Consider the following 15,549-nt stretch of genomic DNA (forward strand, 5'->3'; position numbering starts at 1 on the left):
CTTCAACCTCTTTTGATGAGGAGGGCCACTGTTTGGGTAGAGCTTTTGATTGGCTGGCTTAACATCAAGCAACCGATCTAGATCTACAAATAGACACCTTGAAAACAATTGCCAGGAATTTCCCACTTCACAGATAAAACTTTTTGGGGACTTTCATTGGCATTTCTTTAACTCTAGCTGTATAGGTGGGATGACCTTCTTGGCTTTAGGTCTTCTTTATGGTATGAATCTACGTCTGCGAAAAACATGTTCCTGTAAACTAGCGCAATCAAAATCAAATACAATTTAATGGTTGCAAGGAAGCACCAATTTATAGGGGCAGATTCAAATAATTATTTTAATACTTTAAATAATAATATCCAGAAAAGTGCAGTGGAGTCCCTAAATGCCAAGAAATAGTTGGTGCTTGAAACCTGTAGGCTCACAGCAAGGGCTCTATATTCTATTCAGCCAACATAGGAACCAGAGAAGTGCATTGTCTGCTGTCTCTGTAAACTGTTGGATGGCGAAAAAAGAACGTTAGTTGGTGGGCTCCCAGAAGGGAGGGATTTCAGTGCAGTAACAGTCATGATTGGTCCAAGGCATACAGGTTCAGAAACTGCAGAACGGGTGGGTTGGAAAAGTGGTAACATCACATTTGATGGGCAGCCACAGACAGGACAAGGTCATCTAGAGCCTAGGGTGGACATGCCAAACTGTGAGCGCCGCCCCCCCCCCACAAGAAGTATGAGCATTATGTCAGCAAAAATCCCCTCCCCCCCCCCCCCCCCCCCCAAAAAAAAATGAGCACCAACTTGCAAGCTTGTCCCCTAAGCATACATTTCCGAGACTAAATCCCCCTCCCAGCACAAATCCTTAAATCTTTGCCCCCGATTCCGCATCCTATCATGTCACCTCTTCTACCACAAACCCCCCAAATCTCCCCTCCTAGCATAAATCCTCTCCCCCCCCCCATTCCTCCTCCCAACACAAATCCCCCTAAATCACCACTCCTAGCACCCCCCTCCCCCAGTTATCCCTCCTAGAACATTTCTTACCCCCTGCCGCCCCCACAATTCCCCCTCCCAACACAAATCTCCCTAAATCACCACTCCTAGTACCCCCCCCCCATTATCCCTCATAGAACACTTCTTACCCCCTGCTTCCCCCACAATTCCCCCCTCCCAACACAAATATCCCTAAATCAGCACTCCTAGCACCCCCCCCCAAATTATCCCTCATAGAACACTTCTTACCCCCTGCCGCCCCCACAATTCTCCCTCCAACACAAATCTCAATAAATCACCACTCCTAGTACCCCCTCCCCCACAATTATCCCTCATAGAACACTTCTTACCCCCTGCCGCCCCCACAATTCCCCCTCCCAACACAAATCTCCCTAAATCACCACTCCTAGCACCCCCCTACAATTATCCCTCCTAGGACACTGCTTACCCCCTGCCACCCCCACAATTCCCCCTCCCGACACAAATCTCCCTATATCACCACTCCCAGCGCCCCCTCCCACCCCAATTATCCCTTCTAGAACACTGCTTACCCCCTGCCAACCCCACAATTCCCCTTCCCAACACAAATCTCCCTAAATCACCACACCTAGCACCCCCTCCCCCCAGTTATCCCTCCTAAAACACTTCTTACCCCTTGCCGCCCCCAAAATTACCCCCCCCCCCCCAACACAAATCTCCTCCTACCCTATCTCCTCGCAGCTCTTTCCTCCACCAACCTCACTTGATACCACAGTGCCCAAGGCAGCCTCCCCTCCTGCTCACACCTTGTCCTTGTCCTTGCCCTGGCCACAGAGCTCAGCAGGGATGGCTGGATCACAAGAATAAATCAGCACTTCCCCAAATTTCCAGCAACTACAGCGATTCCTATATACAAATATTCAATGTGTGTTCAGCAGTAGTTGTGGCATGCCTATATGGAGAACTGTGGGGGGGGGGGGGGGGGCAGGGTAAGAAAGTAGGAGCTCTACATCGCCATCTAGAGGAGATAATTGTAGTTACACACTGACACTTCTGTCTTTTGTTGCAGATTACAGAACAATAATCACTTACAGAGCAACGACCAATCACTTAGAGGGAAAGATGATGAGTGAGTATGAAACCTTTTGCACCCGCGCTGTTCATTTTTTTTTACACCTAAAATAAAATATATATGAAAAATTAATACAGTGTGAGTGCATGTACAGTATATGTGTGTGTATGTGTGTGTGTATGTGTGTGTGTGTATGCAGGTTTAAGAAACAGAAATAAAATGAACAAGTAAAAAATGTTATATTTTGTATGTGTGTATGTATGTGTGTATGTATATGTGTGTGTGTATATGTGTGTGTATGTGTATGTATATATATATATATATATATATATATATATATATATATATACACACACACACACTAGATTGCCAAAAGTATTGGGCCAGCCCTCCAAATTATGTGATTCAGGTGTTCCAATCACCTCCATGGCCACAGGTGTATACAATCAAGCCCCTAGGCATGCAGATGCTTCTACAAACATTTGTGAAAGAATGGGTCACTCTCAGGAGCTCAGTGACTCCAAGCGTGGTCCCGTGATAGGTTGCCCCCTGTGCAATAAGTCCATCCGTGACATTTCCTGGCTACTAAATATTCCACGCTCAACTGTTAGTGGGATTATAACAAAGTGGAAGCAACTGGGAACAAACGTAACTCAGCCACCAAGTGGTAGGCCACATAACATGACAGAGCGGGGTCAGCGCATGCTGAAGCGCACAGTGCGCAGAAGTCACCAACTGTCTGCAGAGTCAATAGCTAAAGACCTCCAAACTTGGTGTGGCCTTCAGATGAGCCCAACAACAGTGCGTAGAGAGCTTCATGGAATGGGTTTCTATGGCCGAGCAGCTGCATCCAAGCCTTACATCACCAAATGCAATGCCAAGCGTTGGATGCCGTGGTGTAAAGCACGCCGCCACTGGACTCTAGAGCAATGGAGATGTGTTCTCTGGAGTGACCAATCACATTTTTCTGTCTGGCAATCTGATGGATGTGTCTGGGTTTGGCAGTTGCCAGGAGAACAATACTTGCCTGACTGTATTGTGCCAAGTGTAAAGTTTGGTAGAGGGGGGATTATGGTGCGGGGTAGTTTTTCAGGGGTTGGGCTTGGCCCCGTAGTTCCAGTGAAGGGAACTCTTAGGGTGTCAGCATACCCTTCCTGTTCCAACATGACTGCACACCAGTGCACAAAGCAAGGTCCATAAAGACATGGAGGAGCCAGTTTGGGGTGGAGGAACTTGACTGGCCTGCACAGAGTCCTGACCTCAACCCCATAGAACACTTTTGGGATGAATTAGAGCGGAGACTGCAAGCCAGGCCTCCTCCCCCGACATCAGTGCCTGACCTCACAAATGTGCTTCTGGAAGAATGGTCCAACCTTCCCATAGACACCCTCCTAAACCTTGTGGACAGCCTTCCCAGAAGAGTTGAAGCTGTTATAGCTGCAAAGGGCGGGGCCAACTCAATATTGAACCCCACGGACTAAGAATGGGATGCCATTAAAGTTCATGTGCGTGGAAAGGCAGGAGACCAATACTTTTGGCAACATAGTGTATGTATGTATTTGTATACACAAAACTATTCCACTTGTTACATGTTCATCGTATTTCTTAAACTAGCAATGCATGACGTATATTTATAGCAAAAATTGTGGCGCTAGTTATATTGTGAAATTGCATTTGTTCTGTGCAGATGCGAGCAGAATTTTATCTTACTAACTCTAGTCGAATGTTATTCATACATACAGAAAAGAGTGAATTAGGAAATTACTGCATTATGGCCTCTAGCTGGTGATGAGGATCATAGTAAACAAGTAGATTGGCTCCATCTAGTGGCCATAATGTGGTATTTTCCTGGTTTACTCTTCCATATTAATGAATAAAATTGGAGAGAAAATAGCTTCACAACATTTGATTTTGTCCCCGTCGGCACAGACCTGATGTATATGCAGTCACGCAGGACAAATAGCTCTGCAATTTTTTTTAATAAATGCGCCCTCTAGAATCTCTAGTGTTGTAATACAGCACCATTCAAGTGTATGGGGAATTGTTGGTTTTTATCCCATATGGAAGAAAAGTATATTTGAAATACTACAGTTTTGGCCATATTCAATATATTTAAAAAAAAAAAAAAAAAAAAAATATATATATATATATACACATACTGCATGTTGTGTTGAAATGCATTTTTTACATATTGCAAAATATATGAAGAATATTTTTTAAAAATATATGTTTTTTAAATATATTCTTCAGATTTTTTTAAAATATAAAAGTCATTTTAAAATAAATTTTTACAAAGCATTCCAAAAATATAGATTTGTATATTTGAAAATGGAATTTTAAAAAAAAGTTTCTTATATTTTGTAATATAAAACACATTTCAACATACAGTCTGTGTTTATATATATATTTATATATACAGACACTGTATGTTGAAATGCATTTTTATTACAAAATATATGAAAAATATTTTTACAAACATTTTTTAAAAATATATTCTTGAGATCTTTTTAACATATAAAAAAAGTCATTTTAACATATATTTTTACAATGCACTCCAAAAATGTAGATTTTTATTTTTAAAGACATACAGTATGTCTGTATGTGTGTGTATGTGTGTGTGTGTGTATATATATATATATATATATATATATATATATATATATATATATATACTGTATACATTTTTATATATAATTTTTTTTTTTTTTTTTTTTTTTAAATATACTGAATACGGCCAAAATTGTAGCATTTCAAATATACGTCAATATATTTGGGAAGAATATTTTTAAAATATATTTCAAAAATATTTTTCTTCCATGTGGGATTTCCCATGATCATCAGTTACATGTAGTGGCCTTTATGTGATATTTATTTATTCACTCTATCCTGTATAAAGGAATTACACTTGACCTGGAGAGAAAATAGCCTAGTAACATTCGATTTTGCCCTTTTTCACACAATAAATGTACATGAAGTTTTGCAGGATGAAGAGCTCTATGAATTGTTTTCCTATTCTCCTGTCCTTTTAGTAGTGATATTTGGAGTCATGACCATGGTAGGTTAGCTTGGTAAAGATCTGGTCCCGTTTCTAGCGTGGATTTTGCCGCTATTGCGCCATATAGTGTGTAGTCCTTCATCCTCACAGTTCTGTCTTTTCTATACTCTCTCCAGCCTCAGCAGTCTCTTCTGTGCCTGGATGTCTCAGCACCCCGAAGACTTTCTGTCTCTTCAGCCGGAGAAGAGGGATCAGCTGGCTGTGTGCCTTTGCAGACTACGGAAGGCGAATTTGGTAGCAAAACTACAGGAGCTCAGAGCCGCTGACAGGGACGGTGCAGATCAGTCCCCAACGGCAGGGGACGGGACAGAAAACTCAGACCCTCTGGATGTCCTGACATTTCAAGCTGGATATGTGGCCGAGCAACTCACCTGCCTAGAAGCTGTGAGTAAAATCAATGCTTCTATGTCTCTAATGGTGGCCATCTACGATTCAATTTCATTGTCCAATTGATGTGTGACTCAATCACCACGATCGAATCAGGAATTGATCAAATAGCCATAACCACCTGTAGCACCCCTCTAGTTAGCTAGAGAGAGAGACTGAGTAGCAGCCTGGGCATGAGTCAGCCAGGTCATATTTAGGTCAGGCTGAGGGCTCTGCAGATCAGTTCCCTGAAACCTCTCCCTGCTCTAGAGACTTGAGAAGTTTCTAGAAGGCAGTGGGTGGGGGTGAGGAGGGTCTGATCTGCACACTTAAAGTGTTACTAAACCCGCAACAGTAAAATCAGTCTCTATATGCAGTAACCCACGTGGAAGGAAAATATATTTAAAAAATATTTCTTCCCAAATTTGAAATACTACAACTTTGGCCGTATTCATTATATTTAAAAAAAAAAGTATTCTATCTATCTATCTATCTATCTATATATATATATCTATATATCTCTATATATATATCTCTATATATATATCTCTATATATATATCTCTATATATATATATATATATATATATATATATATATATATCTCTATATATATATATATATATATATATATATATATATATATATATATATATATCTATATATATATATAATGCATTTTTTATATATTAAAAAACATTTTAAAAAATACATTTTCAAATATATGTCTTTGATAATACATTTAATCTACATTTTTGGAATGCATTTACAAATATATGTAAAAAATATATGTTAAAATGACTTTTTTATAGGTTCTGAAGAATAAGAAATAATATATATTTTTAAATGTTTGCCTTTAGAAAATATATTTGAATTAAAATTTTTTAGAATACATGTTAAAATATATGAACATAGGACAATATATTATAAAAAGATGTCACATATATAATTTTTTTTCTAAATATATTGGAAATATATTTCTCTTCCATGTGGGAAAGCATGTTTGTTATACTCACTGTGGAACCTAAGGAGTTAATCCTCCGCATTTTGTAGAAACACTGATCCTGACTTCTCTGATCCTCCCCTTCTTCCAGTGCTCCCCTCTTTTCTCCTGATAAGACATATCGTGTGGAGTCACTCTGCTCATGCTCAGTTTGGTGTGTTTTTTTCTTGGGAGAGTGCATGTGATCAGCACAGGGCCAATCAGCACTGTCCAGACAGAGGTTAGGGGTCCTGCATCCTCCTAGAGCAAAATGAGCCGCCATAAACCCAACTCCAGCCATTATTTATTTATTTTTGGTGTGGAAGGGATAAAACCCTCAACCTTTTATTGTATTTGGTCCAGTCCGATCCACCTGTCAGTTTTTCCAATGGCTTTTAAATGGGCCCTCAGCCTTGAATTGAAAGGTACTAGCACCAAGTTCCCACCCCGGAACTTAGTTTATATATTAATCAATACATAGAAATTGTAAAAATAAACATGACTAGTGCACCCGAGATAGGTTCATCCAGACCCCACTACACCACCGTTACCCTTTACCCTTCCATACCAATCCCCTTTACTTACTATACTTACAGAAAACACAACACCAATTTTGGAGTATAATGGCCAGCACGGCCTTTTATTAACAAATCAATTTTAAACACATCAACCATTCCTTATAACAGAAAACATAAAGAGTTGTCGTTGGTCTTTGAAGGCACCCCCAAAACGATCCGAAATGCACCTGCGGACAACCATATTCCACTAGGCCTCCAGCCGCAACCAACCAGCTCGGAGACAACCATACCGTCCGCAGTGCAGCACCACCACCTTCCAGTTAAACCTCGGTTAACTGGGAATGGTCCCGGGCACACCATACCAACGATGGATCCCACACCATTTTGTACCTCCAAGATAAGCACCGCCTCCAAAGACCAACCACCGCCCAGGAACCAAATTAACACCCCCCCCCAGGAGGAACACAACATTCACCAAACAGGGTGGGCGGGAGGGAAGCTCTCTCTCCCACGTCCAGCTCCCAACTGATGCCCCTCCCCAGAACACCCCACCCTAAAGTGCAGGAGACCCCACCTACACTCTCCTCTACCAACCAGATCCCCCAGCTATCCTTTACCAATTCTAAACAATCATTAACCCTCACACGTCTTCCTTCCCACTCTGGGCCTAGTCATGCCTGCCCTTCGCTAATTCTTTTCTTCTTTTATCGCTGCGGGCATTTCTTTTCAAGTGATTGTAAACCCTCACCTTGTAACAACCCATTCAGAAATGAAAAGCAAAACATTTTGTGTATAGATATAACAAAAAAAAAATACACTTTTTTTCCCACTTTGTTTATATAAGTGAACACATTCTCTCTGTTCTCAGCTGCAGAAGAGCTGGAGGAGGAGAAACAGAAGCTCACTAATCTTCCCAGTGAATGGCTGTGCAGGGAGGGGAAGGGGGTGTCAGGACAAGTCTGATTGTTGGAGGAGAGCAGGCTGAGTCCCCAGCATGGCTAGAGAACTGACCACACTGTAGCCTCATGCCTAGTGTGGTCAGTTTTTAATAAGAGATCCGAGGGACTGGCAGGATCACTGGGGATTTCACACGAAGGAAGCAATACAAAGAGAACAGGATACTGTTTCATACAAGTACAGGGTACAGGAGGCACATATCGGGAATATAAAATGTTAGGTTGGTATATCCTTTAACCTCTTGGCGCCGGCGCCTCCCGTCCCTTTAAGGGTTTTAGGGTCATGTGACCGCCGTGATTAGCTGTCACGGCGGTCACATGATCGGGAAAGGTCCCGATCGAAAGAGGAGATCGGGACCTTTCCGTATCGGACATGTGTGCTGGGAGTGTGCAGAGCGCGCGCTCTCCGCACGTATGTTTTTCTTAATTGCATGCAAATGCATCGGCATCAAGGCTCAGACGCCGGGGGGCCGGTGCGAAAAGGTTAACATATAATGGGTCTCTAGGGGCCCCTGTACTTTCCTGTTTGATTCCCCTGTAATCTCTCTTGTGAACGCTCACTTTTTGTCATGTTCATATCTTTCCTTCAGGCTCTGTTCTTAAGAGTGGTCCCATACGAGTGCCTGGGGTCAGTTTGGTCCCGAAGAGACAAGGGAGGGGACCATTTCGATCGATGCCATTCTGTCCGAGAGACCGTCCGTCACTTTAATCGACTCTCGGGCACTGTGACCGCTTCTTGTGTCCAGGACCCCTATCTGAAGCCCCAGCAAAGGGCGCGGATCATCGAGAAGTGGGTGAAAGTGGCCGAGGTAAGTGGACAGGACCAACTGCAGAACCGTCTCGCTGGTGTGACTCTGTTAAAGGGTTATGATGCCAATCGTCTGTCATTAATTTTTTATAGAAGCGGCCATTCTTGGACCCATGTACTGCATGGTAGTTTCCTTGATGGTGACTGGGTTAGATATCCTATGGGCGCCTGGGGCCGTATGATGTAAAATTTGGCCAATTTTCCCTGCTTTGGAGTCATGGGTACTGCACACATATATGTGATTTTGCGGTTCCAGGTGGGGGGGGGGGGTGTGCGCCCTACCCGTGCCGCCATTCGTGGCCTCGGCTGTCCGTCACCAGGTCCCGGCTGGTGATCCTTCACCGGTACCCAGCGAGTATCTCTGACGGGGGAGAGACCTGTGTATGAACAACACAGATCTCTCCCATCAGCTCCTGCACACTGCTTTGTATGGCTATGCATAGCAGAGCCATACAAAGCAGTGTGCTTACAGAGAAACACACACACAGCCCCTATAGTGAAACAGCACACAGTTAACCCTTTGATTGCCCATGTTAACCCATTCCTGCCCAGTGCCATTAGTACAGTGTCAATGCTTTTTATTAGCACTGATCACTGTATTAGTGTCACTGGGGATGTCGGTGACAGTTAGTCAGTTCCCCCCAGTTTCAGAATGCCTGCCACAGTCCCTCTGAAGTCCCTGATCTCCGCCATTCCCAGTGACACCAAATCAGTTCCCCCCCCCAATGTCAGAATGCCCACCGCAGTCACTATACAATCAGAATACTATATAGTTAGAATCAGGGGCGGACTGACAACTCATGGGGCCCCCGGGCAATAGGGGATCATGGGGCCCCTGTGTCCTTCCCAAACGTAAAAAAGCCTATGAAAAAGGTACCAGGGGCATCTCATGGGGCCCCCTTCTGACCCTGGGCCCTCGGGCAGTGCCCGAGTTTCCAAATGGTCAGTCCAGCCCTGGTTAGAATACATTTTGGCCTAAATTTATGACGAAATTAGATTTTTAAAATTTTTTTTACTGGACATGTTTAATAGCACAAAGTAAAAAATACTGTTTTTTTTCTCAAAACTGTCGGGTTTTTTTTTTGTTTACAGTGCAAAAATTAAAAAAGGTGATCAAATACCACCGAAAAAAGCTCTAAAAAAAGAATGTAAATTTAATTTGGGTGCAGCGTTGCATGACCGCGCAATTGTCAGTTACAATAACGCAGCGCCGTATCGCAAAAAATGGCCTGGTCAGGAAGGGGGGTAAATCCTCCGGAGGGCAAGGGGTTCAAAAATCGAATTGTTAATATTTTAGCAAACACAGAAATATATTAATTTCATTAAAAAAGTGGAATAAATGGTGCACTGTATTATCTAATGTGGAATCAAACCAATCTTGTGCAAAAGAAAAAATGAAAAAAAAGAAAAGAGTCCAAAGTATCCAAAGCTCTGTGTAATAGCCACTCCCGGGGGAATGACTGCCATGTCTCTTCATTGGTAACCCTCACCTTAATGTTTGACCATCGTTAGGTCACATGGCACATCTTTATGATACCAGCATCCAGCAAGGGGCATAGTGGTGACACAGAAATAGTAACCCTCCAGTCTGCCTCCGCCAACATGCGCTAACAACATGACTCCACTAACCGCTTGTCCGCCGTCCTATAGTAGAAATACTGCTACAGGGCAGCAGGGCTGCGCAAAATCACTAAACAGCTCATCCACTCCCTCATCATATCACGACTCGACTACTGCAACTCCCTCCTCACTGGCCTGCCTCGCCGCTGGGTATCCCCGCTTCAGTCCATCCTGAATACGGCTGCCAGACTCATTCACCTTACCAACCGCTCCATCTCCGCCACCCCCCTCTGCCAATCCCTCCACTGGCTTCCGATTGCGCAACGGATCAAATTCAAAATCCTAACGCTGACGTACAAAGCCATCCACCATACTGCTCCGAACTACATCACTGACCTAATATCCAAGTACCGCCCAACACGCACACTCCGCTCCTCACAAGACCTCCTTCTCTCTAGTTCCCTGGTCTCCTCCTCCCATGCCCGCCTCCAGGACTTCTCCAGGGTGTCACCCATCCTCTGGAACTCCCTGCCCCAACCCATCAGATTATCACCTACTCTCCTCTCCTTTAGGCGCACCCTGAAAACCCATCTCTTCAGGGAAGCCTACCCCACCCCCTGCTAACCTGCCGACCTCCTCCACTCTTCCTACCACTCCATCCCCCACAGCTATCTCCTCCTGTACCACCATCCCCTCCCTCCTAGATTGTAAGCTCCAAAGAGCAGGGCCCTCAATCCCCTCATGTTTTGCATTGTATTGGTATTGTTCTGTCACATGTTCTGTCCCCCTTTGTAATGTACAGCGCTGAGCGAACTATTGGCGCTTTATAAATACTGTATAATAATAATAATAATAAAGAAATGCCCGTAGCGAAAGAAAGAAGAAATAGCGCAGGGCATACATGACTAGGCCCAGAGTGGGGGAAGGAAGAGCAGAAAGGGTTAAGGTAGCTCCAGGGGGATTTGTTATTGTTAGTGGGGGGTAGCTGATTGGTAGAGGTTGGTGTAGGTGGGGTTTTGCTGCACCTTAGGGTGGGAGGTTCTGTGAGGGGGCGTCAGTTAGCTGGGCGGCAAGAGTGTGAGCTTCCCTCCCGCCCTCCCTGTTTGGGTGAGTTTTGGGTCCCTCCAGGTAGAGGGGGGGATTATGTTGGTTCATGGACAGTTGTTGGTCTTTGGAGGCGGTTCTTATTTGGAAGGTAAACAACAATGGTGTGGGACCCATCCGTGGTATGGGATGCCCGGGGACATTCCCAGTTAACCAAGGTTTAACTGGAAGGTGGTGGTGCTGCACTGCGGACGGTATGGTTGTCTCCGAGCTGGTTGGTAGCGGCTGGAGGCCTAGTGTATATGGTTGTCCGCAGGTGCATTTCGGATCATTTTGGGGTGCCTTCGAAGACCAACAACAATTCTGTGGGTTTCTGTTATAAGGAATGGTTGGTGTATTGTAACTTGAGTTGTTAATAAAAGGCCATGTTGGCCATTTACTCCAAAATTGGTGTTATGTCTTTTGTTAGTATAATTGGTTAAGGGGAAGGGGGTTGGTGCGGAACGGTAATGGTGGTAATGGGGAAGTGGACGAGCCTATCTCTGGTGCAATAGTCATGTATACGTGATTCGCATTTCCAGGTAGGGGGCGCACGCGCGCCACCCTACCCACGCTGCCATTGGCGGCTAGGGATGTCAATCACCGGGTTGCGGTTGGGGATTCCCCATCGGCACCCAGTGATCGCCGTGTAAAGCTGACAGGGGAAAGACCTGTGTGTATACAACACAGGTCTCTCTCCTGCCAACAAGGACATGCTGCCTTGTATTTCTCTGCACAGCGGAGAAATACAAAGCAGCATGTCTCCGTAGTAAAAGAGCACACATTTATTATTATTTATTTCAGGTACTTATATAGCGCCGTCAATTTGCTCAGCGATTTACATATATATATTGTACATTCACATCAGTCCCTAACCCTCAAGGGGCGTACAATCTAAGGTCCCTAACTCACATTCATACATACACATACTAGGGCCAATTTGGACAGGAGCCAATTCACCTACCAGCATGTCTTTGGAGCATGGGAGGAAACCAGAGTACCCTGAGGAAACCCATGCAGGCACAGGGAGAACATGCAAACTCCAGGCAGGTGGTGTTGTGGCTGGGATTCAAACCAACAACCCTAGTACTGCCAGGTGAAATGCTAACCATTTAGCCACTGTGCTGCCCAATAAAACACAAGCAGCATACAGTTAACCCTTTGATCACCCAAAAGTTAACCCCTTCCTGCCCAGTGCCATTAGTACAGTGTCAGTGCTTTTTATTAGCGCTGATCACTGTATTGGTGTCACTGGGGATGTCAGTGACAGTCAGTGTCCCCCAGAGTCAGAATGCCCGCCGCAGTCCCTCTGTAAGTCACTGATCGCCGCCATTACTAGTATAAAAAAACAAATTACAGCATATAGACCGTCATTTGTAGACGCTCTAACTTTCATGTAAACCAGTTAATTTACACGTATTAGGATTTTTGGGATTGGGAAATTTTATTTTTAACATTTTTTTTATTGGATATGTTTTATAGCAAAAAGTCAAAAATATTGTTTTTTTTTTTCAATTTTGTTTATAGCGCAAAAAAATAAAAAAACACAGTGGTGATCAGATACCACCGAAAGAAAGCTCTATTTGTGGGGAAAAAAAGGACATAAATTTCATTTATGTACAGTGTTGCATGACTGTGCAATTGTCAAAGTAACGCAGCACCGTATCGCAAAAAATGGCCTGGTCAGGAAGGGGGCAGAGGCGGACTGACAACTCATGGGGCCCCCGGGCAATCGGGGATCATGGAGCCCCTGTGTCCTTGCCCAAACTCAAAAAAGCCTATGAAAAAGGTACCAGGGGCATCTCATGGGGCGCCCTACTGACCCCGGACCCTCGGGCAGTGCCCGAGTTTCCAAATGGTCAGTCCGCCCCTGGAAGGGGGGTAAATCCTCTGGAGGGCAAGTGGTTAAGCTTGCAAGGAACAGCTTCAACAATCATCCATCAAGGTAAAGCCATCCAGGGAGAAACTCCAAAAGACAATGCTACAAAAAAAAAAAAAAAAACAGGAAAAAAACATAGTGCTCACTGCTGAAAACTGATTCATTAAAGCTTAAAGTGGAACTGGATGTTTTCACAGCGGCTGTTTTTGGCTTTTGACGTTTTTTTCTACAGCCAGTAAACCCCCCAGCATGTTATCCTATGTGTCCGTACACACATAGACTGGAATCAGCGTTTTTTGGCTGGAAAAAAAAAACAGAACTAGTGGTTTTCAAGAGGGGTTTTTTAGCTGTAAAAATGCTCTAACGCTGGTAAACGCAGCAAACCGCATTTTTTGAGCCAAAATTGTGTGTGTGTGTGTAAAAAAAAAACACTACAAATCACTAATGTGGAAAAACACAGCTAAACACTAATGCAAAAACATCTGGCTGGGCAGCACAGTGGCTAAGTGGTTAGCACTTTCACCTGGCAGTACTAGGGTTGTTGGTTCAAATCCCAACCACAGCATCACCTTCCTGGAGTTGCATGTTCTCCCTGTGCCTGCGTGGGTTTCCTCAGGGTACTCTGGTTTCCTCCCACACTCCAAAGACATGCTGGTAGGTGAATTGGCTCCTGTCTAAATTGTCCCTAGTATGTGTATGTATGAATGTGAGTTAGGGACCTTAGATTGTACACCCCTTGAGGGTTAGGGACTGATGTGAATGTACAATATATATGTAAAGTGCTGCGTAAATTGACGGCGCTATATAAGTACCTGAAATAAATAAACTGAAAACGTGGAAAAACTCAATTGACATGACTTTATACAGCCAACGCTACCTGCGTTTTTAAAACGCCCCGTGTGCATGAGGGTTATGCTGCTAGCATTACTATATTATATTTGCTTATTTCAAACTTTTTTTTTTGTTTACATTTGTTTACATTTTTGTTTACATTTCTTCAGTTCCTTGCTGGTTTCCAGGCCTAGGCAAATGATGTCATACATCCCAGGAGTCTTCAGGATGGAAGGAGGGGTTTTCTCAGCTAAGCTCAATTTACGCAGTGCTTTACATATATATTGTACATTCACATCAGTCCCTAACCCTCAAGGAGCGTACAATCTAAGGTCCCTAACTCACATTCATACATACACATACTAGGGCCAATTTAGACAGGAGCCAATTAATCTACCAGCATGTCTTTGGAGTGTGGGAGGAAACCAGAGTACCCGGAGGAAACCCACGCAGGCACAGGGAGAACATGCAAACTCCAGGCAGGTGGTATGATTTTAAATTTTTTTTTTTATTCTTCCACCAGGAATGTTGGAGTCTCAGGAATTTTTCATCGGTTTACGCCATTCTGTCTGCATTACAAAGCACGGCTGTCCATCGGCTGAAGAGAGTCTGGGCCGAGACATCAAAGTAAGGAGGCCTCTCGGCTTAGGTGTGGGAATGCTGTTGATTGGGGAAATATGCAGGTGGGGGGGCCCGGGCCAGACCAGTGAAGACCCAGATTGCAGCAGCATCTGACTCTTGAATGTGCTGCCGGCGTAGGGTATTGCTGCAGCACACAGCATGCAAAAAAAAATAAACATGAGAATATGTGTTTGTATGTATATTATATTTTTGCTGTCATATTTATTTGTATATATCCCCTTCCAAGTTTGTTCCCTTTTTCCCCTCGTTTTCTTTTTTTTTTTTTTTTTATATGGTATGCCCTGGTCCTGGGCTCAGGAGCTATTTTTGTTCCCCAGGCAGTGAGGACACGGCTGTTTGTTAGTGGGGGGTGGATGTAGCGCCCTCTAGGTCAGGGTTTCTCAACCAGGATTCCTCCAGAGGTTGGTAGGGGTTGATTGAGCAATGAGTGATTTCTGCCTCTCAGATACGTTCCCACTGACACCATTGGTCTTTTCAGTTATCTGTAAGGAGATAATTCTTCTCAATGGCCAATGTAATTCTTTTCAATGGCCACAAGTGTAAGGAGCATTCTTCCCTCTGACCATCACACCAATGTATCACGAGTTGTAGATATAGTCATTTTTAGCGGGGGTTCACTGAGACCGGAAAGTTATTTCAAGGGTTCCTCCATGTTGAAAAGGTTGAGAAAGGCTGCTCTAGGTAGATAAGGTTCTTTTGTTAGAGGCTTGTTAGAAAGTTGGGATGAGTAAGCCTCAGAGGGAGGCAGTGAGGTTACCTCAGGCCCGGCTGAGAGGCTCTACAGGTCAGGGCTTTTGGAGCCCTCCCGCCCTTCTAGAAGCTTGAGGAACTTT

General features: G+C 44.0%; 1 protein-coding gene across 4 annotated transcripts in view; it reads left to right on the forward strand.

Annotated features, from left to right (window-relative positions):
* The window catches only part of RGL2 (ral guanine nucleotide dissociation stimulator like 2), a 122,865-nt gene that overhangs the window by 62,700 nt on the left and 44,616 nt on the right, over nt 1-15,549 (forward strand). For all 4 annotated transcript variants that reach the window (XM_089657186.1, XM_089657185.1, XM_089657187.1 and 1 more), the window contains 4 exons: nt 2,035-2,094; nt 5,209-5,476; nt 8,504-8,722; nt 14,598-14,701. In XM_089657186.1, the coding sequence (XP_089513312.1) occupies nt 2,035-2,094; nt 5,209-5,476; nt 8,504-8,722; nt 14,598-14,701 (651 nt within the window). The remainder of the gene's footprint in view (nt 1-2,034; nt 2,095-5,208; nt 5,477-8,503; nt 8,723-14,597; nt 14,702-15,549) is intronic.

This window comes from Staurois parvus, unplaced genomic scaffold, assembly GCF_062004578.1.
Source record: "Staurois parvus isolate SC_StPar_1 unplaced genomic scaffold, SC_StPar_1.0 ptg000973l, whole genome shotgun sequence".
Classification (NCBI taxonomy): domain Eukaryota; kingdom Metazoa; phylum Chordata; class Amphibia; order Anura; family Ranidae; genus Staurois; species Staurois parvus.